Raw genomic sequence first — 26158 nt, forward strand, 5'->3', positions numbered from 1 at the left:
CAATATATGAGTGACGTTGGTTCCTGTGATTATTTCAATCGGTGCATGATGTTTCACTTTTTGTTTACAATTCATTTGATTGAAATCGGTTATTGTTGACGTGATTGTGTCTATTTCAGTCTCTGCATGTCATTCACCTGCGAGAATGTGCATCTTTCCCCCAATACTGAGAGAAGGTAAATAAATCTGTGCGCTGCTGGGCTTGGTCTATCGGCTGCTCGGCGTGTCCTGTGCTTCTGCTGCTGCAGGCTGTGGCTGTGCGGCCGCTGCCCGGCTCCCTCCTGCTGACGGAACGCTGACCTTGGCGAGCGAGCGAGCGAGCGAGCGCTGCTGGAGTGCCGGAAGTTGCCGATGTTTCCCGATGTTTCCCGGACGGTGACTCACGGTTGGTTCCAAGATGGAGGAGAGCTGGTAGAGGTGGGGGCGATCGCTGCTCGCTCCCTCCCTCCCTCCTTCCTTCTCCGCTTGGTGGCGGCTGCCGGCCAGGGCCAGGCACCGGATCGGGATCCACGTTTCACGGGAGGATTGTAACCGGGCTGTCAGTCCGAGCAGGAGGAAGAGGGAGAGGGAGGAGGAGGCCGCCGCCATCGCCATGAGCTGCGCAGAGGGGGCGGAGGACGCGGCCGGAGACGCCGACATCGCCGCCTTTTTCCGATCTGGTGAGTGAGTGAGTGACTGCGAAAGGCGTCCGGCCCGGGCAGGCCCAGTGACCGTGGGCGACTGCCTCCATCCGCGGTATAGAGAGGGGACGGCGGCATGCGGAAGGATGCAAGAGGCGAGAAGAGAGAGTGTGAATGGAGGGAGGGAGAGGCGATGAGACAAGGAGTCGAAGGGGGGGCTTGCGAGGCTGACAGAAAGGGTGGCGAGGATGCTCAGGGGAACCTGAGGAGACGGCGGAAAGACTGGGTAGATAAGTGATAGAGAAGAATGGGCGAGGTTAAAGAAGGGACAGATGGGAACAGAGAAAATGGAAGAAGGCAGAGGAAGACAGAATTGAAGAGGATGGGGAACACGGACAAGGGAAGGAGGGGGATACAGAAGGGGATTGTCATGTGGTAAACGAAAGGGACGTGTGAGAGTGGGAAAATTAGGTAACTTTGGGTTTATCTTTCAATGGATAATGATGACGTTAAATCCTAAGAACATTTAGATAATATCAACAAGCAGCCAGACTGTGCTTGTCTCCATTTCACTCGGTGCGTATGTGCACTTTTTGATATCGAGGAGGAGCGCTTCCTTTATCTCCTTAGTCCAAGGAATCTCAAGCCTTTCATAACCTTATTGTCGGTTTGACAGAAATGTGGAAACTTTCTACGGAGAGGGAATTTAGACTGTAATCTTCTGACGTAATTCATTAGTGAAGTCGACTGAACCATTCAGTTAAAACATTGGAAGAGCTTACTGCTATAGTTAGGATTCACACAAAGGGTGGTGGGTGAATGGGACAAACTGCCAGAGGAGGTAGTTGAGACAGGGACTATCTCAACATTTAAGAAACAGACAGGTAAATGGATAAGACAGATTTGGAGGGATTTGGGCCAAAGGCGGGCATTGTGTAGCTGGGACATGTTGACCATTAATAATAGCTGTCCTATAACTTATATGTATATAGGACAGCTATTATTAAAGAAGAATGTTTTGTTGTGAGAAAATGGGAACTGTGCGATAATTAATGTTAGAAACATGGTAGATCTGGATTTTAACATTAACAGAATACAGCAGGATAATTAAATCTGAACATTATGAGGGGTTTCTACTACTTTCTATATTGCATTTTGTTCTGAAAGAAGATTTCTTAAGATGATGGATACCTGATGTTTGAATAGCAATATCATCTTGAGGTCTTGAATCTGAAGTTCCTTGTCAAGTCATAAGATTTGTGTGTCATGTTGAAACCATAATTTACAAGATTTTCAATAATTATTACCGTCATGCCCTAGTAAAAACAGCAGAGAGACGGAAGTGAATATTGGTTAGCTTGTAGGCAAATGGTTCAATTTTTCATTATGTTATAGATTCATTATGTTATAGAATACATGTATTTTTTTTAAATCGGAAGAACGACTGTTTTGGACTTGCTCCTGCAAGTTTATTGAAATGAACTCTCCCACCTGCTCTCAGAGATTGGTATTGTGGTTAGTTGTGAAAAAAAACAAATAAAATATTTACAGATGAAAATGTTTGTTTTCTATTTAGTGGAGATTGAATGGAAGTTGTATATTTTTGTTTTTCTATTGAAATATTTGAATCTTGCGCAACTTCATATGTGTGAGATGATAACATTTGTCAGTAAAATGCTCATCAAAAAGATAACTTTTAAACTTGGAACATTTTTAATTATCGGACAGCTCGTCAATTTTCTAAATCAATTTTCTAAAGGAACTGTTTAGATTTTATAATTTCTGAACAAGTTAGTGTGAAGAATTGCAAAACCTTGGAATTTATTTTTTACTAAATTTAGAAATGTGTTTCATAGAAAGCATAAGACAAAAACAGTTGGCTTGAAAATAAAAAAATAAGCTGCAAATGTTGAAAATCATGAAATTAAAAACAAAATGCTGGAAACCTTTAGCAGATGAATCGGTATTGGAGGAAAGAGAAAGTTTTATCCATAAATGCTCTCTTATAGTAAATGTCAACTCCATTATTTGCCTAATTCGCCTCCCAGTCAAAAGTGTGTCAATTTTAGCTTTGAATACACTTGATGATAACGGGTCTTTAGGGTAGAGAATTCCAAATTCACAATTTCACAACCTCGGTTGGGAGGGAGGGAGCGGGTCGGGGCGGTGGGAGAGTGGAGTGAGGGATGAGATTGCCCACTCTTATTGCTCTTTACCACAGTATTAAGTCTCTTTTACCCAAAGACTGTCCCCCATACTTTGCCTCTGAATCACCATCTTTCTTGTCAAGCTCCTGCAAGAATATCTGTATGATTCAATGAGTTCATATCTCATGCTTCTAAGTTCTGAATGTTATTTCTTTCCTCTTGATGCAGACTTCTCATCCCAGGAATCAATCGAGTGAGCCCTCGTTGTATTGATGCAAACAAAATAGTATTCTTCATTAAAGACCACAACCATGTCCTATTTGCCATGATTAATTGCAGCAAAACTTTTATACCTATTCCCTTTGTCAAGAAAGCTGAGCATCCCTTAATCTAAACCCTAATTACTTGTTGTAACTGCAAGCTAACTTTGCATTTGTTATACTAGGACACCGATATAAGTCCGAGATCAATATTTAAATAGCTTTGTAATAGCTTTTTGTCCATGAGTTCTCATGTACAGCACTTTGTGGCAACTGCAGTTGTTTAAAGTGCTTTATAAATAAAGTTATTATTATTATAATTATTATAAATGACTTCTGGTTTCCAAGCCCCCACTCCCTTATCTTTACTATGGGGAAAAAAAGTGCAAGCTTATGGGAAGACTGTTCAGTAGTGTGATTACAGCAGAGAAAATGCTGGCGTTATGTGCTTTGGAGCTTTTGTATTTTCTGCCCGACGAGAGAGGGGAAAAGAGGGAATGACCGAGATGAAAATCATCCTTGATTACGTTGGCTGCTTTGCTGAGGCAATGTGAAATGCAATTGGAGTCGATATGAGGGAGGGTGGTTTGGGTTGTGGACTGGGTTACATCCACAACTCAGAATTTTTTTGCAGTCTTGGGCAGAGCTGTTGAAAACCAAGCTGTGATGCATTCTGATAGAATACTTTCTGTGATGCATTTGTAGAAGTTGGTAAGTTATTGGAGATATGCCAAACTTCCTTGCTCATCTTAGGAGGAAGAAGCATTGATATGCTTTCTTAGCCATAGCTTTAAAGTGGTTGATCCATGACAAATTGTTGGTGATATTTATGCCCAAGAATCTGAAGCTCTCAACCATCTCCTTCTGCATCAATTATTCTGACTGGGGCCTGTACACCACCTCATTTTATGAAGTCAATAACTAGCTTTTGCTGACATTGAGAGATATTTTTTTTGCCTAGCATTAACAGATGGTCAGTAATTGACCTGCCATTTCAGAGTGAAGGATGGAGTCATTGCTAAGCACTGAGTAGTTATAAAGATCCTTGTGGGTTACCAATAAGCGAGTTCGGTATTCCGAAAAACGCAAGGAATCATGGGATTTGTCAAAAGGCACAAGCGATAAAAACTCTCGGAGCCGTGCCGCGGCATGGAGACGGACCTGCGCCTCATCTGCAGCCAGGACCGAACCCGGGTCTGTAGCGCTGCCAAATCGCCACTGGACCATCCCTGTCCCCTCCCGTGCTCCGCCCCCCCCTCCCATCCGGGGGTGCCAGAGACGTCAGGAGTCAGACGGGAGCGGCGCCCCCAGACCCACAGCCAGCGCGGAGAAGCAGCGCTAAAACCAGCTCAACTCTGCCTGTCCCGCCGGGTTAACCTATAGCCCTGCCTTGACTGACGGGACACCAGCCCGGAGCCGTGGAGTTAGCGCTGCTTCTCCGCTCTGGCTGTAAGCCTGAGCCATCATTCCTGTAAATTCAGGCAGGGCTGTAGGTTAACCTGGCGGGACAGGCAGAGTTGAGCTGGATTTAGCGCTGCTTCTCCGCGCTGCCTGGGGCGCCGCCGCTCCCGTCTGACTCCCGGCTTCTCTGGCCGCCGCCGGACGGGGTGGGGGGGGGGGGGCATTCGGAAGGGGACGGGGATGGTCCAGTGGCGGTTCGGCAGCGATTGTGGCGCCGGAGACCTGGGATCTATCCTGGCTGCGGATGAGGCGCGGGTCTGTGTACATGCCGCGGCACGGCTGCTGAGAGTGTTTCTCGCTTGTGATGAATGAGCTGGGCGCGTTTGGAATACCGAACTCGCTTATACCCATACCTTGCCAAGTAGGTATTTGTACATTATTTTGATTCCGTCTTCTGTTGCTCATCCAGTAAGTATCCCAGGAAAGTTGATGAATTGACTTCAGTTCCATGAACTTCAACCTCTGCGAATGCTCTCTACCATGGATCTCGTCAAATATCTGCTAGAAATAGATGTAAATAACTTCCACGCACATTCTCCTGTGCCGTTGGAGTCATCTCAGGAGGAAAAAAAAATCTTGAGTGGCCAGTCACGATCTGTTCATATAAATCCATGTTAACTGTTTGTTCAGCTGAAAATATTTAAGATGTTCAGTCATTCATTAAAGATTGTAGACTTGCAATAAATGTTAGGTGAACTGGGCTACAATTCCTAGGTACCCTGACCTCCCAAGCTCCACCCTAAATAAGTAATTTTCCATTTCTAGTTTCTGAATGAAGACGTCAAGGCACTAACTGACGGGCACCAGCGAAGTTCTTATCTTTTCCTTTAGAAACATGCGTTAGAAGCTCTCTGACCCAGTGGCATTGGACTCCAATGAGCTGTTATTTTCTTCATTATTATTTATGTTAATTTTGATACGTATACTTCCATGGACCAAACCTGCAATAAGGACGGTCAAAATATGGCCCGAGGACGCCACCCTACAACTCCAGGACTGCTTTGATCGCACCGACTGGGACCTGTTTGCACAACAGGCTACCAGTGGTACAGAGGTAGACTTGGAGTACACATCCACTGTGCTCTCCTACATCAACTGCTGTGTGGAGTCTGTCATAGTGGACAAGAAAATAAAGATGTTCCCAAACCGGAAACCGTGGATGAACAAGGAGGTACAGAATCTGCTGAGGGCACGCAACAATGCCTTTAAATCCAGTGACACGTCTGCATACAATGCTGCCAGGTCAAACCTGAACAAAAGTATAAAAAAGGCCAAAGACATCCACAGGCAAAGGGTGGAAGACCACTTCAATACTGCGGACACCAGAAGCATGTGGCAGGGTGTCGGGGACATCACTGACTCCAAGAGCAGCCCCGCCTGCCCCCACAGTGATATCACACTGGCCAACTAACTAAACTCCTTATTTGCCCGCTTTGAAACTGGCAACACCATCAGGAGTGGAATAACCCCGGCCATGGCGGAGGGACAGGTCTTAACACTGAGCACTCAGGAGGTACAGTGCGCTCTGCGTAGGATCAATCCACGCAAGGCTGCAGGCCCGGACGGAGTCCAAGGAAGGGTACTAAAGGACTGTGCTGTACATCTGGCTAAGGTATTCACGAGGATCTTTAACCTGTCTCTAGCTCTGGCAACGGTCGCCAAGTGCCTGAAGACAGCTACCAAAGTGCCGGTGCCGAAAAGGTCACCAACCTGAACGACTACCGTCCGGTTGCCTTATCTCCAATACCCATAAAGTGCTTTGAAAGGCTGGTCCTATCTCACATCAAATCCAGCATCCCTGCCTCACTGGACTCTCATCAATTTGCATACAGGGCAAATCAATCTATAGAGGATGCCATCTCTCTGGCTCTTCACACTATCCTCACCTGGAAAGACGGGGCACATACGTGAGGTTGCTCTTCATAAACTATAGCTCTTCCTCCACTGTTCCCCGTGGTCAGGGCCTCCCCGTGCCCTCCGCAGTTGCAGCTATGGGCGGCCTGATGTCCAGGACCGCTCGCTGGGGTGATACAAGTCCGACGTCGGGGCTGCGGGACGTCCTCAGCGGCGTGGACACAGAGTCGGCCCCCTCCTACCGGAGTCGGCGGCTTCCAAAGTCCGCAGGCCGCGCCGGGTGGAGACTGCCGCTGTAGACCCTCTGCAAGGCGCCCCAGGACTCCACGATGTTGTTCAGCGCCGCCCGCGTTGGAAGCTCTCCGCACCAGAGCTCCACGATGTTGGAGCAACGGCCCAACGCTCCGGAGCTCCAGCCGGCGACCAAGGTATGCATCGCCCGCTCCGCGGTGACTCCAGCACTGCGCCGCCGCTGTAGCAGCCCCGGTCCGGTTCCCGGTCCCCGGCAGGAAAGGCCGCTCCGATCCAGCTGGTAGGCCGCGAGGTGGGGGGGTGAGGACGCGACTCGGAGAAATAGTCGTGTCCCCGCCAGGAAGAGACTGGGAGATGGTTTCCCCCTTACCCTACCCCCCTCCCCCACTTAGAAAAGTTAAAGTTTCCCCCAAATACAGACTTTGGACTAACTGAAAATTAAAAAAAAAGATAGAAATGACAGACAGGCTGTAGGCAGAAGCTGCTGCAGTGCAGCGCCCCTAGAGGATCATAGAGGATACTAACACATAGCATCTCTGTGTGGTATCTGTGCCGCACGGAGGCGGAGAGGAGAGCTCTTCAGCGCATTGTCCACAGGGCGCAGTAGATTATTGGGACACAGCTACCAGCCTTGGAGGGCATCTACTACACACGGTGCCTCAGGAAGGCCGTCAGCATCCACAAAGACTCCTCACACCCTTGTAATCGTCTGTTCGAACTCCTACCTTCGGGCAGACGTCACAAGGCCTTCTACGCCCGCACCTCCAGACTCAGGAACAGCTTCATCCCCAGAGCTATCGCTGCTCTGAACCGGCCCTGCTGAGTGCCCACCCCCATGAACTGTATTCACGCACATCGATCCGGCACAGACATATTTGCACTTTAAACTGTTTTACTGTTTTTATTTTTTATAAATCATGTTTCTCGGGGTATCTAAATTTTATTAGTTGTTTAAGTTATGACTATATCGGATGGAAGCTGCATACCAATTCTCGTTGCACCTATGTGCAATGACAATAAAATGTATTATTATTATTATTATTATTATTATGGTTCAATTTAACCTGCCGTGAGGGACTAAATGGCAGGTATCCTTCTGTGAGGTTTGATGAAACATATTTGATGTTTCTTCCTTTTTGTATTCTCTCAAAGAATTTCACTGTGCCTTGTCACATGTGACAAAGTATTCCATCCATTCCATTTCATTTTCATTGTTGATGAGTTGTCAGGTTGCTCGTATGACTCCCAAGACTAATTTTTGCTTAGGTAATTGAAAACAATTGGTTAATTTTGATATTCCTAGCATTTGTATTTTCATAATCTTTTTGAAGGTTTTTACTGCTTTATTTATTTCTTCTAGGTAGCTGCAGGATGTGTTTTAGATCCACCACATCCCACCTTTGGCAGTACAGTATACAACCTGGTTTACTAATGCATGTTGGTTAAGGAAATTGGCTGTCCATAGCAGGTCTGGTTTCTGTGATTCCAGATCCACAGCAATGTGGTGCACTTTTAACTGCACACTTAGTTTAGTACATTTAGGGATGGCTAATGAATGTTGGGATTGCCATTGATGTCCATTTTATTTAAATATTTAAGATATCCAGCAACTATGGTACTTTTCTTCAGGCTAGTACTTGTCACATTCTCCATGCCTTCCACCACCTAATATCCCTCACCTCAAAACAATTACATCATTTTAATAAACCTACCCATTCAGTCTTAAACATGGCAAGTATCTTGTGTGTAATTGTTAAGTATTAATTTATCATCTCAAAACATTGTGTTAACGAGAATAAATGTAATTTATTTGCATTGTGATGTTATCACAAAATCCATTATTTAAAATATTGCATTATTTTCATGAATGAACAACCTTAAAACATCTTTGTCATGGTAAATTGGTTTAAGTGGATTGCATTAGATGTTGGCCTCCGGGATGCACAAAAATATGTGAATACTCTGAGTAATGTAATATCTTGACCTTGCCTTAAAACTCTGAGGAGGTTGTGTATGAAATTATCTTTAACCCTTTACATGTCGAGCTGACCTGGACACACATCCTTAAACTTTGGCTGTTAGTCCTAAGAGCCCCTTGCCTGAACCATATAAATGCTGGAAATATTCAATACCTCAGATGGCATCTGTGGGGGCAAAAATAGTTAATGTTTCAGTTCATGTTTATTTTTTCAGTACTCTTATATTAAGGTTCATTGCCTCCATTGAACATCCATGCCCATAAAGCTATAGCGGCTCTGAACCGGCCCTAATGAGTGCCCCCCCATCCACCCCCTTTGGACAGTCTCCCTCAGATGGTCACGTCAATCAATTCAGCTTGTTTATTTATGTATTGTATTTATTTACCTTTCTTGTACATCAGTGGAGCTGCATACTAAATCTCGTTGCACTGACGTGCAATGACAATAAAAGATATATTATATTATTATTATGACATTACAAAATAACGTTGAAAAACAATTAGCTTGTGGAATAGGAAGTGTGGAGAGATTTAAAAAAAAAATCATTTCTATAACCAGTTCAGAGCCAGGAAATGAAGGTAGGCAAAATGAGGAGGTTCCAAGTGAAGAGGTTCTGATGGGCAAAGTGATGAGTATGCATAGTAGAAGTAAATGATAAGTGAAAAAACAAAAGGGGTATGATCTAGAACAGCTGTAAATGAGAATGGTAAAGAGGGTGAAGAATGCAAACTGTGGCAAATGGGAGATTATATTAGTGACTTGGGAAAAGTGGAAAGGAAGCAGGTAAAATCTGTACACCAATATAGTCATTGCAACCCACATTACCTCACTGCCTTGCGGGCAGCCATCGTCCATGACCAACTTGCTGCACAGAGAAATGACATCTAAAACGCGACTGTTTGATCTGGATCTATGGGATTCATAACTACATTGCAAGTACCATAAATGCTGGTTGTTTCCTCTTATCATACGGAATAGGAGTAGAATTAGGCCATGGCTGATCTCTCTCTCTCCCTCCTAACCCAATTTCCCTGCCTTCACCCCATAGCCTCTGACACCTGTACTAATCAAGAATCTATCTTATGATGCTAATGTTGGTTTAAAGAAAAAATCATTTATATTGGAAACTTGAAATTAAAACTGAAGTAATAAATCTACATTCAGAACTAAGTTTATTCATTTCATTGAAATTTGACAAAGGGACAGCAGAAAGACATTAAAATTGTAGCTTCAACTGTAAGTAGCTTTTCCCCCCACTTTTGGCTGCAGAATATAAAGGAAGGTCACATTTTATAAGTGAGTAATATGCTTTGTTAAATCTTCCTTAAGTAGTAGTGCTGTGTAGTTGGTGCTTTCTTTTTATTTTATTTCTGGTATAATTACTCAAAATTATTTTTATTATTTTCATTGGGCAGTTTTTGATTAAATATTGCTATCTTCCAGGTAACTCTGCATGTGACTTTTGTCTGATATTCAGAAAGGTTACCAAAAGGAAGTTGATTTTGAAAAGGAAAATGACTATTGTGACTGAACAAGATGCGATCATTCTAAATTCCACTATGATTCATTATTTTCTTGATACTGACTTAAAACATTGTACAAATTATGTTGTTTTAGCCTTATAAGGAATAAATATTCTATTTAAATATTGGCATTTATCAATATTGTTTTAAAGCTTGCAGATTGAGTTATGTTGCTTGTGATCATATGATTTTTGGTTCAATGAGGTAGAATGATTCAGTGAGTAGTTTTTTGTAATGAGTTAGATGGGAAATGATAAAACGATTGTTCATTGAGATTTTTTGAGGAGAATTAAATTTGGTAAAGGAAGTGACTAAGTGCGAAAGGAGTCTCCTCCCTATTTTACAAGACAGCAGAGCAGAAAAACTAGAGAATGTCAGTAAGGTGAAACTAAGCAAAAACATTTGCCTTCTGCCTTCCATTCTTAAATTTTTCATAATTGTTATCAACTTTTAAAAATGTAATATACTAGGAGGCTAGAATGAAAACCACTTGCACGAGCAAAACTGAAAGGACAAAATGTTGAAATGTTTAGACCCAGTAGCCAATTCATATAAGCAAGGAAGAACTCTAGTTTGGCCCAGTCTCCAGGTTGATTTACTGACTGGTTGGTTATGATGCTTTGTTGGCCTTAATGCAACTATATTAGAGAGGGATAAATCAGCCATGATTTCCTGTTGCTAGGTGTGTATATAACATATATTTCTACTTTTGTGATTACTAGTTTGAACTGAATTATTCTTGAATGTGTCTTTGCACAGTTGAATACCTGCAATCCGACCTATTCTGTTTAGGCATCAGAAGTTTGTTTTTTAAAGAACTAACACTCTGATTACTAAAGTGGATTTTTTGTCTTGATACGTTAAGATTTTTGACTGTTGGAGATATACATTTCTGATTTAAAAATAGAAATATTTCAACAAACACTTGACTTATGCCTTACAGAAGGATTTACAATGTCAAGAGCTGAACATCTTGCCATAGAATTCCCAGCTGCTGACCAGTTCAGTGGCTGCAGTATGTACAGATAGTTCAGCTATAACACGTGTTTCCATAGCATGAATTGAATGTAATGCAAGTCATGAATTAGAGAACATGACTTGTATTGAATGGCTGAATTGGGTGTAACGCAAGTTTGATTGGAAACTAGAGAACCACTTGAAAGTTACTTTGGAAAGTGACAAACAGAACAAAGAAACTTGAATTTAAACTGTATAGTGGGGGGGTGGGGGGGGGGAAGAATCTGTTTTCATATAATCTCACAGTAATCAGACATCAATGTCTCAAGAGCATGGCTACGTTAGCTGGTGGTTGTTGAAATTGACCAGCAATTGCTTGTTTTGATACTGGTGCAATAATATCCTGTTAACCAAAGTAAAATAAACTTATGATATTGAAAACATTTTCATTTTTGAAAATCCTGTTGGGAAATAATAACCTTGTTATTAAATGTTGAAAACTCTCTCGCCCCTAACCCTCTTTCCCTCTTTGACACAATTGATTTTATAACACTATTTTCTATAACACAATGTTTCTTAAGAGCACAAAAATTATGTATAACAAAACTATCTGTATTTTGGTTCAGCTGTGCTTCAGATCAGCAAATATTTTCCTCTTGCGGATATATATGTTGCAGTCAGTGAAGAATTTTACCCTTGATAAATTAACTTTTAACAGAGGCCCTTTAAATTACATGAACACTGGTTCAAAGAAAGCCATTCTTAAATTTTGCTCTTTTGCCCAGTTTTATATCTTAGGAAATTGAGGCAATGGTGTAAAAGGTTTACTTTGAAGGAGGAGTTTGGGAGGTTGGTGTCTAAGTACTTAGCCTATTCTTAATCGTTTACATGCAAGATTTTGATTCTTTATGTTATGTTTTGTAAACTTCAAACTGGAGGACGAGACAGATGTTCGGCAGCTGTGGCAGGGTCTGAATGCAATCACCTCCTACAAGGCAAAACCAGGAGGCAGCTCGAATGCCGGTGTAACATCACTCCCTGACGAGCTCAATGCGTTTTACGCACGCTTTGACAGGGAGAATACTGATGTGCCTTCCCGATCCCCCATTCGATGCGATGGCATTTCAGTCTCAGTCACAGAGGCCGATGTCAGGAAATCCTTCAGAGGGGTGAACCCCCGAAAAGCACCTGGTCCTGATGGTATACCCGGTCGTGTTCTAAAAACCTGTGCGGACCAACTGGCGGGAGTTTTTACGGACATTTTCAACCTCTCACTTCTGAGGTCTGAGGTCCCCACCTGCTTTAAAAGGGCATCAATTGTACCGGTGCCCAAGAAGAGTAAGGTGACATGCCTCAATGACTATCGACCAGTGGCACTAACGCCGGTGGTGATGAAGTGCTTTGAGAGGTTGATCATGGAGCAAATCAACTCCTACATCGACAAAAACCTGGACCCACTGCAGTTCGCGTACCGCCACAACAGATCAACGGTGGATGCGATCTCGCTGGCCCTCCACTCCGCACTGGACCACTTGGACAACAAAAACTCATATGTCAGGCTGTTATTCATTGATTACAGCTCGGCATTTAACACAATCATCCCCTCCAAACTGGTTACCAAACTCGCAGAACTGGGTCTCTGCGCATCCCTCTGCAACTGGATCCTTGACTTCCTCGTCCACAGACCACAGTCTGTTCGTATTGGTGGAAATGTGTCAGCCTCAATAACAATCAGCACGGGAGCACCTCAAGGCTGCGTGCTCAGCCCCCTGCTGTACTCACTCTATACCCATGACTGCGTAGCGAACCACAGTGCGAACTCCATCATCAAGTTCGCTGACGACACCACTATTGTGGGGCGTATCACTGATGGGGATGAGTCAGAGTACAGAAGAGAGATCGAGCAACTGTCCATATGGTGCCAGCGCAATAACCTGGCCCTCAACACCAGCAAAACCAAGGAACTGATTGTGGACTTTGGAAGGAGTAGGAGGGGGACCCACAGCCCCATTTATATCAACGGGTCGATGGTTGAAAGGGTCAAGAGCTTCAAATTCCTGGGCGTGCACATCTCTGAAGATCTTTCCTGGTCCGAGAACACTAATGCAATCATCAAAAAAGCACATCAGCGCCTCTACTTCCTGAGAAGATTACGGAGAGTCGGATTGTCAAGGAAGACTCTCTCTAACTTCTACAGGTGCACAGTCGAGAGCATGCTGACCGGTTGCATCGTGGCTTGGTTCGGCAACTTGAGCGCCCTGGAAAGGAAAAGACTACAAAAAGTAGTAAACACTGCCCAGTCCATCATCGGCACTGACCTTCCTTCCATCGAGGGGATTTATCGCAGTCGCTGCCTCAAAAAGGCTGGCAGTATCATCAAAGACCCACACCATCCTGGCCACACACTCATCTCCCTGCTACCTTCAGGTAGAAGGTACAGGAGCCTGAAGACTGCAACAACCAGGTTCAGGAATAGTTACTTCCCCTCTGCCATCAGGCTATTAATCCTGGCTCGGACAAAACTCTGACTATTACCAACCACTTTCTGTTATTTGCACTATCAGTTTATTTATTCATGTGTGTATATATTTATATCATGGTATATGGACACATTTATCTGTTTTGTAGTAAATGCCTACTATTTTCTGTGTGCTTAAGCAAAGCAAGAATTTCATTGTCCTATACAGGGACACATGACAATAAACTCACTTGAACTTGAACTTGAACTTCAGTGGTGGAGGAATTCCACTGCTGGTTAAGGTGGATGATTTGGTTGCGATTGGCCACATTTTGATCAAAAAAGTCTGTGGTCAAGTAGAAGCACTTTAGCTATTGATACATTGTGTGAAGCCGATTCATGAAAAATATAAGTTAAACAGTTTTTCATCATAATTACAGAAATTGCTAGAAACACTCGGTCTGGTAGCATCAATGGCTAGATCAAGGGTGTCAAACTACCATCGGCCCCGTGACCTAAAATAAGTTTGAAACCCCTGGGCTAGATAAACCGGTAACATTTAGGTCCAAAAGCCTTGATTAGAACTGCAAAAGAGAGAAGGTAGACAAAATGCTGGAGTAACTCAGCGGGACAGGTAGCATCTCTGGAGAGAAGGAATGGGCGATGTTTTGTCGAGACCCTTCTTCTGACCTGTAACGTCGCCCTTTCCTTCTCTCCAGAGATGCTGCCTGTCCTGCTGAGTTACTCCAGCATTTTGTGTCCACCTTCGATTTTAACCAGCATCTGCAGTTCTTTCTTATGCAAAAGAGAGAAATTGGTTAGTTTTCAGAAATGGATAAGTTGGCGGGAGAATGGGTAGAGTAAAAGGAATATTTCTGAAAAAGTGAGATCAAATAGGTTAAAATAGCATTGGGAAGCATTATGCTTCTTTGTCTGTGTAATGCGTGTTGCAATGTTGTGGGACAAGCTCTGCATGCCAGAATATACTGAAAGTCAAGAGTGTTTTATTGTTGTATGTCCCGATACAGAACAACAAACTACTTACTTGCAACAGTACAACAGATTTGTAAACATAATACTCTGTAAAACCCATAATAAACAATTATACATCGGTGAGTCCGTTGTTCAAGATGTGGTTTCTTATACATCGGCGAGACCAAACGTTGACTGGGCGATCGTTTCACTGAATGCCTTCGCTCAGTCAGCCTGGACCAACCTGATCTCCTGGTTGCTAAACACTTTAATTTACCTTTCCATTCCAACACTAACCTTTCTGTCCTAGGCCTCCTCCATTATCAGAGAGAGGCTAAATGCAAATTGGAGGAATAGCATCTCATATTTTGCTTGGGCAGCTTACAACCTAGAAACAGCTAACAATAAATAGCCTGTTTTCTTTATCATTGTTACTTTTTTGAATATCTTTCATTCATTTGTTCTATATCTCTCTACACCATCGTCTAAATGTCTAGTTTCCCTTTCCCGTGACTTTTAGTCAGAAGAAGAGTTTCCACCCGAAATGTCTCCCATTCCTTCTCTGTGGAGATACTGCCTGTCCTGCTGAGTTACATACAGTATTTTGTCTATCTTCGGTTTAAATCAGCATCTGCAGTTCTTTCCTACACAAAAAAAGTCCAGTACATACATATAAAAAACAGATAAATAAATAAACGATAATAGTGCAAAATTAAAAATAATGTCCCCGAGTCAAGATAGTTTGGAGCCTATTTGGAGGTCGTAGTGCTTAAGAGCCTGATGGTTGTAGGGAAGAAGCTGCTCCTGAATCTGGACATTACAGTTTTCAGGCTTCTGTACCATCTTTTAGGAGTGAAGTGAGAGCATGACCAAGGTGGTGTGGGTCTCCGATGATGCTGGCTGACTATTTGAGGCAGCCACTTAGAAGATCCCTTGATGGACTGGGCAATGTTCACCATTTTTTGCAATCATCTCAGTTCCTGGGCGTTTGAGTTGCTGAACCAGGCCATGATGCAATCAGTCAATATGCTCTCTCCCGTATAACCACAGGTTCGAGAGTATTTGTTGAAATACCTATTCTCCTCCATCTTCTAAGAAAGTAGAGTTGATGGGGTTTCTTTATGATTGCATCAATATTCTGGGTCCAGGACAGATCTTCAGAGATATGCATGCCCAGTTTTTGAAGGTTTTGACTCTCCCCATCACCGTCCCACTGATTAAGACAGATTTGTGGATCCTCTTACTTCCTCTTCCTCAGTTCACAATCAGTTCCTTGGTCTTGCTGACATTGAGAGTAAGGTTGTTTGTTGTTCTGGAACCATTTGGTCAGTCAGTTGATCGCCCTCCTATGCTCTGCTCATCGTCACCTGTAATTCGTCCAATAATGGTGATGTAGTTGGCGAACCTGAAGATGAAGAAAATCGGACCCAAAATGGTGTTGAACAAAAATTGCCCATTGTGTTACAGGTAGAAAGAAAGAAAGAATGAGTTACCTAAATTTAGAGTGTTTGATGTTTACTCCGGAAAGATGTAACATGACCAGACAGAAGACGTGGTGTTTCTTCAGCTGGTATTGGCCTTGTAACAGTGAAGAAGACAAAGATAGAAAGGTCAGAGTGGCAGGCAATCAGGAACTCTGGGTCTCTGCTGTTGATAGAGCACAGGTGCTTTCTGTCTTTTTTTGCAAACCAACATCTGCTATTTCCCGTTTCTATGAAGTAACTTAACTATCTATTGAAGGCTCCCATTAAAGTTCACTTTTAAGGAGTTAGTTGGCACATTTTTGCTTAAGTCTTTTGTCCTCATTGCCTTTCATAAACTAAATGTTCATGTATACCAGTTGTTAATAGCCTCATGAAGAAAAGGGTTAATCAGGTTTGATATTATTAGAGGTGAAAAGTCTTTTCTCAAAGCTGTCTGGTTTCATTAGTAGAAATGAGGAATTACAAAAGTGGAAAAATTGGAAGTTCAGTTGAAGATATTGTCATTGAATGATCAATGAAATTAAAGAATAATAGCAAGTGTTATGTAGAGTGATAAGATGTTGGGTGACTATAGAAATTAATTGTTTCTGATAGAGACATCACCTCTTGGACAGTTCTCAGAAATTACACATTCTTGTGTAACCCAGGAATGGCCCGTACTGGAAATGTAGAACAATTTTGGCAGCATCGGACAAAAGTGTCCTCAACTTGAAATGTTATGATACGATACAATTTGATACGATAGAACTTTAATTATCCCAGGAGGGAAACTGGTCTGCCAACAGTCATAAAACACAACAAGATCCATTAAACATGAAATTAAATTGACGAGTGGAAAGTCCAGGATTGGGCATGTGCAAAGATTGGGGGGGGGGGGGGGGGGGGGGGGGGGGGGGGGGGCGGGAGGGGGTCAGTCAGTCTACCCCACGACTTAAGGGGGAGGAGTTGTACAGTTTTATAATCATGGGGTAAAAGGATCTCCTGTGGTGTTCTGTGCTGTATCTTGGTGGAACCAGTCTGCTGCTGAAGGTGCTCCTCAGGTTGACCAGTGTGTCATGGAGGAAGGAAGCTGCATTGTCCAAGATGCTCTTTGTATCACAGATGCTGGCCGACCTGCAGTGTTCAAGTTACAGTTCAAGTTACATTTATTGTCACATACACCAATTGGTGCAGTGAAATTTGAGTTACCATACAGCCACACAAATAAAATAAACACAACGCTATAGAATTTAACATAAACATCCCCCACAGCGGAATCAACGGGAGTTCAGTCATTTTCCTCTTGTACACCCGTGGTCGGGACCTATTGAGGTCGCCGCAACGATGACCCGATGTTTCAGGCCCTCTCGCCGGGATGACGGAACTCTGACGTCGGAACGGAAGAACACACTCAGCGGCCTGGAGTTCCGAATCGGCCGCTTCCTACCAGAGACCATGGCTTCCGAAGTCCACGGGCCGAGCTGGGCGGAGATTCAATGCTGGCGATCCACGGCGAAAGATCCCAGGCCTCCGCAATGTTAAAAGTAAGCGCCGCCCACGGCTGGAAGCTCCGCAGACCACAGCTCCACGGTGTGAAAGTCGGCAGGCCGTCTTTTAGCTCCAACACGGCGATCCCGGTAAGGCATCGCCCACTCCGCGATGGTAATTCAGTGCTGCGCCGCTGCTGAAGCTCTGGCCCGTCTCCGACAGGAAAGGCCGCGCCAATCCAGATGGTAGGCCGCAAGGGGGTGGCGAAGATGCGGCTCGGAGAAAAGACGCATTCTCGACCAGGAAGTGACTGAGAAAACGGTTTCACCCACCCCCCACTTAAATAAGACAAAAAACCTCCAAAAACAAACAGACTAAGAATTACAAAAAAGGATGAAAGGATGGACAACTGCTGGTGAGGCTGCTTCACTCGATGGCGCCACCACTCAATATGTTTCTGGTGTTTTCAGTTTTGATTTCAGATTTCCAGCATCTGCAGTGTTTGATTTTTCAATTAGGCATGATCACATTGCTGGGCTTGGAGTAGTAAAGTACAAATTAACTAGAATGATTCCAGGGATAAATTATGAAGATATCTTGGATGTTCTTTACACTGCCCAAAATTAACTGAGGTGCAGAATTGCCAGCATCTAATTTGAATGGCGGAACAGGTTTGAAACGATCAATAGCAACTTTCCGTTCTTGTACAATTGTGGTGTATCTGGCAATTTTTATCGTGCACACTGTTTGCAGGACTATCTACACTAGCTATCATCCTGCCCTCAAATTCATTAAGACTACCTCTGACACCTCGCTCCTTTTCTTGATCTTTCTGTCTCCATCACAGGGGACAGACTATCGATTAACAGCTACAATAAACCCATTAACTCTTACGATTATCTGGACTGCACCTCTCTCTTCTTGCCACTTGCTGAAGAGTATTTTGCGGGATAAGATATACATGAATTTAGAAGGACAAGGGTTGATTAAGGAAATTCAGCATGGTTATGTACGTGGGATGTCATGTCTCATGAATCTGTTTGAGTTTCTTGAAGATGCGACCAAAAATGTTGTTGAGGGCAGAGCTGTAGACGTTGTATGTATGGATTTCAGCAAGGCATTTGACAAGGTTCCTCATGGTAGGCTGCTATAGAAGATTAGAACACGTGGGATCCAAGGAGAGATAGCTGAACAGATACAACATTGGCTTCATGGAAGGAAGCAGAGGGTAATGGTAGAAGAATTGTTTTCGGACTGGAGTCCTGTGAATAGTGGTGTGCCTCAGGGTTCTGTGCAGTGCCCATTGCTGCTTATCATCTATATCAATGACTTAGATGAGAATGTACATGGCATGATTAGCAAGTTTGCAGATACTAAAGTGGGTGATATTGTTGATGGTCAAGGATTACAGCCGGATTTTGATTGGTAGGGCAGGTGGGCTGAGGAATGGTTGATGGAATTTAATACAGAGAAATGTGAGGTGTTGTATTTTGCGAAGTCTAATATGAAGTGTACACAGTGAATGGCAGGTTATATAAGACAGTTATATAAGACATTGATGAGGCCACATTTTGAGTATTATGTTCAGGTTTGGTCACCATGTTTTAGGAAAATGTTGTCAAGCTTGAAAGGTTCAGTTTAGTTTTAGTTTAGTTTGGAGATATAGCACGGAAATGGGCCCTTTGGTCCACCGAGTCCGCACCGACCGGTGATTCCCACACACAGTAGGAACAGTTTACAATTTTACCAGGCACATTAACCTACAATGCTGTACATCTTTGGAGTGTCGGAGGAAACCGGAGCTCCTGGAAAAAAAACCCACGCAGGTCACAGGGAGAAGGTAAAATTCCGTCCAGACAACACCCGAAGTTAGGATCGAACCCAATGTCTCTGGTCTTCTTCTTCTTATCGAGTCCACACACAAGATTAGAAGTTGTTCAGCCAGAGCTGAACACACTTCTCGGCATCTGCACAATGGTGTCTGTCTTGCGCTTCTTGTGCTTCTTGTGCGTGGTGGTGGAAAGATTGGTTGAAACAGGGCCGCGACGTGAACGCTCTTTCCTTGGCCCCAATGTCTCTGGTGCTGCAAAGCAACAAATCTACTGTGGCGCCACAGTGTTGCCTGGAGAAGTTTCACCAGGATGTTGCCAGGACTCGATGGAATGGGCTATAGGGAAAGGTTGGGTAGGCTCGGCCTTTATTCCTTAGCGTGCAGGAGGATGAGGGGTGATCTTAGAAGTGTACAGAATTGTGAGAGGAGTAGATAGGGTAAATGCAGTCTCTTGTCCAGAGTGGGGGAATTGAGAACCAGGGAACATAGGTTTAAGATGAGGGGGCGAAGATTTAATGGGAACCTGAGGGGTAATGAGAGTTATTTATATAACTTTTTTATATAAATGGTTGTGAATGTATGCAACAAGCTGTCGGACCCTGTGTCAGACCTGTGCTCTGCCAAGCCACGTAATCCATCCACGCCCCTACAACAACTCGACAAGGTAGCTGAGATCCAGCAAACTTTTGCAGCCCTGCTCGCCGATTTCCCAGGGTTGCTCACGCCCCGATTCGACGGGGCGTCGCCCCAACATGGCGTGGTCCACCACATTCCCACCAAGGGCCCACCGGTTCATGCCCGTGCGCGCCGCCTCCCGCCCGATAAACTGCGCATTGCACGAGATGAGTTCCAGCTTATGGAGGACATGGGGATTGTCCGGCAGTCGAATAGCCCTTGGGCTTCCCCGCTGCACATGTTACCCAAAGCGTCCGGGGGTTGGAGACCTTGCGGTGATCACAGGCGTCTTAACGCCGTAACCACGGCACATCGGTACCCAGTCCCGAACATCCAGGATTTCTCGGCTTATCTGGAGGGCGCAAAATTTTTCTCGAAGGTCGACCTCATTTGCGGGTATAATCAAATTCCGGTCCATCTCGACGACGTCCCTAAGACGGCCACCATCACCCCTTTCAGCCTTTTCGAATGGCTAAGAATGCGTTTTGGCCTGAAGAACACTGCTCAGGCGTTCCAAAGGCTAATGGATCAGGTTGGTCGGGGTTTGCCATTCATATTCATCTACCTCGATGATATTCTGGTGGCCAGCGGCTCACAGGCAGAGCACGTTAGGCACCTCCGCCTGCTTTTCGAAAGGCTGCGCAAACACGGGTTGGTGATCAACCCTGCGAAGTGCCAGTTCGGATTGCATTACATTTCCTTTTTGGGTCACAGCATTACCTGCCACGGCGCACAGCCACTGCCCGAGAAGGTCGACGTTATCCGACGCTTCCTGAGGCCTCGATCCGTCAAGGGCCTGCAAGAATTTATCGGAATGGTCAATTTCTACCACTGATTCGTCCTGTCAGCAGCCGCCATCATGCGGCCGTTGTTCCAGTGTCTGGCCGGTAAGCCTAAGGTTCTGGTCTGGTCCAAGGAGGCTGAGACTGCTTTCGAGGGGGCTAAGACAGCATTGGCCAACGCCACTATGCTAGTACACCCTAGGGCGTCAGCCCTAACGGCCCTCACCGTGGACGCATCCGACGTCGCGGTGGGTGCTGTCCTCGAACAACGAGTAGGTAGCCGCTGGGTGCCGCTGCCATTTTTCAGCAGGCAGCTGCGAGCCCCCGAGGTTAAGTACAGCGCTTTCGATTGGGAACTCCTCGCGCTCTACCTAGCGATCCGCCATTTACGTTATTTCCTGGAGGGGCGCGCGTTCACTGCATTCATGGACCACAAGCCACTCACGTTTACTTTGATCAAGGTGTCCGATCCCGGGTCCGCCAGGCAGCAGAGGCACCTCGCCTACATATCCGAATTCACATCTGATATTCGGCATGTGGCGGGGAAGCTGAACGTTGTGGCTGACGCGCTGTCCCGTCCGGCAGCCCCAGAGGTTTCCGCTTTAAGCCTAGGTGTGGATTATGAGGAGCTGGCCGCTGCCCAACAGGTAGATGCCAGTATGGAGGTTTACCGCAATGCTGAGTCGGGCCTTAAGTTGGCCAAGGTGCCCTGCGGCGCCGCTGGCGTGCGGGTTCTTTGCGATGTCTCCAAGGGCAAAGCCCGCACAATTGTCCCGATTGCCTGGAGGCGTCAGATTTTCGACACCATCCACAGCCGAGCTCACCCGTCCATTTGTGCCACCTCTGCCCTGGTCGCAGCCAAGTTCGTCTGGCATGGGTTGCGGAAGCAGGTCGCAGCATGGGCCTGCTCTTGTATCCCCTGTCTTCCAGACTTCCAAGGTGCAGAGGCATGTGCGCCCGCCCGTGCAGGATTTAGCTGTTCCAGACGGCAGGTTCCTGCACATCCATGTCGACCTGGTAGGTCCCATGCCGTGTTCGCGCGGGGCCGCTCACCTACTGACCATCGTGGACAGGTTCACCAGGTGGGCGGAGGCAATACCGTTAACTGATACCTCCGCTGAGGCTTGTGCACAGGCTATCGTCTCCCATTGGATCGCTCGTTTCGGGGTCCCTTCAGATATTACTACTGATCGAGGGGCCCAGTTCACGTCCTCCCTGTGGAGTGGTATGGCGCAGCTGTACGGTGCGAAGCTGCACCAGACCACAGCGTATCATCCAGAGTCCAACGGTTTGGCTGAGCGTTTCCACAGGCACCTATAGTTGGCTTTGAAGGCTCGGCTCACCTTAGGTCGACCAGTTGCCTTGGGTTCTCCTACACATCAGAACCACGCCTAAGGAGGTCCTCAACGCCTCCTCAGCCGAGCTGGTTTACGGCTCGGTTTTGCGGATACCTGGGGATTTCCTGCCCGTCCCCCGGGATCAGAAGGTCCTGGCTTCGGCAGTGTTGGCTGACCTTCGCGAGCGGGCGCGCGCTTTGGTCCCGGTTCCCACTTGCCGGCACGGGTCGTCTGCGGTGCATGTGCCTATTATGTTACGGGATTCTGCTTATGTTTTCATTCGTAGGAATGCTCACCGCTCGCTGTTACAGCGGGTGTACGAAGGCCCGTACAGGATGTTAAGGACTGGTACCTCGATGTTTACGTTGGACGTGGGTGGCAAGGAGGAGTTTGTCTCCGTGAGCCGCCTTAAGCTAGCACACGTTGACGAGGATAGCCCGGTGGCCACTCCGCGACGTAGAGGACATCCACCGGCCGTTTTGCCGCCCTCTGCACCTCTTACCCCCGGTTATGTTCCCCTCTGTTACGCCCGTCCCTCGTTCTCGTTCGTCGCATCCCTCTGGTTCTGTTTTGACGGCCCCTACTGTTACGCTCACCCCGCGACCTCGGACTACACGTTCCAGTCGAACCGTCTGGTTACCTGTGCGTTTCTGTACCGCAGATTCTGGGTGGGGGGGGCATGTAGCGGCGCCTGCTGGCGCACGCAGATATCGATCCCGGCATTCGGAAGCCGCGGTCACGTGACTCAGGGGCTGCTTGTTTTTGCACGGTTTTTCTTTTGCGCGGCAGTTCAGTGCTGACCACCGTTGTGGCCAGACGTGTTGTGAGAGCCTGTAAACTGAAGTTATTTTCTGAATAAAAATACGTTTGAAAACTCAGTTGTCGTTCTTGCGACCGCCAAAATGGTTAGATTATGGTTATCAGGATGTTCTCATCTGAATTGATCAAATAATGCATTTGTGCCGCATTGCCACTCGGATTTCATTGTAAACCTGCATTACTGTGAAAAGATTGAATTGGGTATTATATTGAAAAAAGATGCTGGAAATGTGAGCTACAAAATTTGAATGATGATTATGTAGTAATAACATTTTTTGTTTATATATTTTAGATAAGCACCATCTACACTTCTGATTATTCAAAAAAAATTAGATTATACTGAAAGCTTCCATTTTACATAAGCTTGAAAGTAAATATTGCAGCTGCCAGAAATTTTGTCAAAGGTCTATTAAGACTGAGGGTTATGATTATCTCAGAATTTTAGTAAAGGAAGCCCAAAGGCATTTGTAAGGAAAGGAAAAGTTAGGGATGAGGCTAACAAGAAACTGAAAAAGACACAGAAAACCTTGCAGTACAAGTAGAGGGCTGCAGACCTAGAATCATTTAATAAAGAAATATGCTTTATTGTTAAACTTAGTGAATAAAAGTCAACCATTCCCCAGAGCACGATGACCTGATTTCTGGGGCGTTGAAAGAAGCAAGTTCAGCATTTGTCCTTATTCAAAATTCCATATACCCTGGAATAATTGCACAATGGCTTCCTCACTGTGTGCCGAGAGACAGCATTAAATTGTAGTCCAGTTAGCCTTCAGTCAGTTGTAAGGAAACTACTAGAATCTTAATTAAAGCAGAGGTGACAAGGTTCAGGGTATACAACAACCAGTTGATGTGGATTCAGACTTCCATATTGATATAAATCGAGGATTGGTCAGCAAGCAGAAACCAGAAAAAGACACAATGTGCTGGAGTAACAGCAGGTGAGGCAGCATCTCTGGAGAACATGGATAGGTGATATTTTGGGTCGGGAATCTTGAAATCAGTTGGATAAATATGTCACTTAAGGTTTGGTAGATTGTGACCATGGTGCCGCAATGATTCATGTCGGGCCCTAGCTCTTTCACAATTGATAAGTGTTCTGGTGAAGGATCTTCCATATGAAATGTTAAGGAGAACCAAGCTAATTAGTGGGATATGATCTTTCCATAATAAATCCATGCTAACTGATTGGCCTTAATTAACCTGTGCCCCTTGAGATATGATTTACAGTCGCACAGCATGGAAACAGGCCTTTCAGCTCAACTTGCCCATGCTGACCAAGATACCCCATCTATGTACGTTCCAAACTGCCTATATTTGGCCTATATTCGTCTAAACCTTTCCAATGCATGTACCTGCCCAAATGGCATTTAAATATTGTTATTCTACCTGCCTCCTCTGGCAGCTTGTTCCACTCACTGCCAAATTTGCCCTACAGGTTCCTATTAAATCATTCCCCTCTGACCTTAAACCTATGACCTCAGGTTCTTGATTCCCCTACTCTGGGTAAATGTTCATTCACCATTTCTCATGATTTTATGCACCTCTATAAGATCACTCCTCAGCCTCCTTTGCAGTAATTTAGTTTAGAGATAAAGCACGGAAACAGGCCCACTATTTCCGCACTGACCGGCGATCCCCGCACATTAATGCCATCCTACACATACTAGGGACAATTTACGTTTATACCAAGCCAATTACCTCTGGAGCGTGGGAGGAAACTGAAGGTCTCGGAGAAAATCCACGCGGTCACGGGGAGAATGTCCAAACTCTGTACAGACAGCGCCTGCAGTCGGGATCGAATCTGGGTCTCAAGTGCTGTAAGGCAGCAACTCTCCCGCTGTGCCACCGTTCCATCCAGTAAGGAATAAATTCTTAGCCTGTCCAACGTTTCCCCAGGGCAATATCCTCGTAAATCTTCTCTGCACTGTTTCCACCTTAACAAGATCCTTCCGATAACAAGGTGACCAAAACTGGCCATAATACTCCAAATTCTTATACAACATTACCGAAGTCTTGTACAACTGTAACATAACATTCCAATGTTTATACTCTATACCCTGACTGATGTAGGCCAATGTACCAAAAACCGCCATGACCACCCAATCTTCGTGTGGCACTACTTGCAGGGAACTAAGTAACTGCATTCCTTGATCCCTCTGCTCTATAACACTCATCAGGGCCCTGCCATTCACTGTGGAGGTTCTGCACTGTTACAACTTCCCAAAATGCAATACCTCACAGTTAAGTCCTTTAAATTCCATTAACCATTCCTCGGACCACTTATCCAACTGATCACACTCCTGTTGTAAATATTGACAACCACATTCCCTCTCTATGACACCACCCACTTCAGTGTCTCCTGCAAACTTACTAATTGTTCCTTGAACATTCAACTAAATCGATGATATAAACCACAAAAGGTCATGGGGCCCAGCACCGATCCCTGAGGTACACCACTAATCACAGGTCTCCAATCCAAAAAACAACCTGCCACCATCTCCCTTTGCTTCCCCTAAAGAAGCAGCACAGTGGTGCAGCCGTAGAGTTGCTGCCTTACAGCGCCAGAGACCCGGGTTCAATCCTGACTATGGGTGCTGCCTATACAGAGTTTGTACGTTTTTCCTGTGATTGAGTTTTTTCCAGGTGCTCTAGTTTCCTCTCACGCTACAAAGGCGTACAGTTTTGTAGGTTAATTGGCTTTGATAAACTTGTGAATTGACTAGTGTGTAGGTTAGTGTACAGGGTTGTCGCTGGTTGGTGTGAACTCTGTGGGCTTGTTTCTGTGCTCATGTCTACAGTCTAAAGCCAATTTTGTATCAAATTGGCTAGCTCTCCCTGGATCTCATATGATCTAACCTTCCACAGCAGCCTACCTACAATGAGGAACCTTATCAAATGCCTTGCTGAAGTCCATGCAAACAACATCTATGGCTTCACCGTCATCAACCTTATTGGTTCCTTAAAAACGATCAGATTTGTAAGATACGATCTCCCACGTACAAAACCATGTGACTATCTTAAATCAGCCTTTGTCCATGCAAATGTAAATAAATCTTATCCCTCGGAATACTCTCCAGTTACTTGCCTATCGTGGACAGCAGGCTTATTGGTCAATAGTTCACAAGCTTTTCCTTCCAGCCTTTAAATGGAGGTACTACATTAGCCACCCTCCAATTTTTGGGCACCTCACCTATGTCTATTAATGATTCATACAACTTAACCAGGACTCCTGCAATTTCTTCTTGAGCTTCCCATAGTGTCCTTGGATATATCTGATCAG

The 26158-nt window shown here is 45.1% G+C and overlaps 1 protein-coding gene across 6 annotated transcripts in view; it reads left to right on the forward strand.

Moving 5' to 3' along the window:
- The first annotated feature begins 376 nt into the window (after positions 1–376).
- The window catches only part of trio (trio Rho guanine nucleotide exchange factor), a 341131-nt gene continuing 315349 nt past the window's right edge, over positions 377–26158 (forward strand). For all 6 annotated transcript variants that reach the window (XR_004416575.1, XM_033048380.1, XM_033048401.1 and 3 more), the window contains exon 1: positions 377–659. Coding sequence is in view for 5 of the 6 variants with exons in the window: in XM_033048380.1 (XP_032904271.1) it covers positions 593–659 (67 nt within the window). In the remaining variant the exon portion in view is untranslated. The remainder of the gene's footprint in view (positions 660–26158) is intronic.

Source organism: Amblyraja radiata, chromosome 2 (genome assembly GCF_010909765.2).
Source record: "Amblyraja radiata isolate CabotCenter1 chromosome 2, sAmbRad1.1.pri, whole genome shotgun sequence".
NCBI lineage: Eukaryota > Metazoa > Chordata > Chondrichthyes > Rajiformes > Rajidae > Amblyraja > Amblyraja radiata.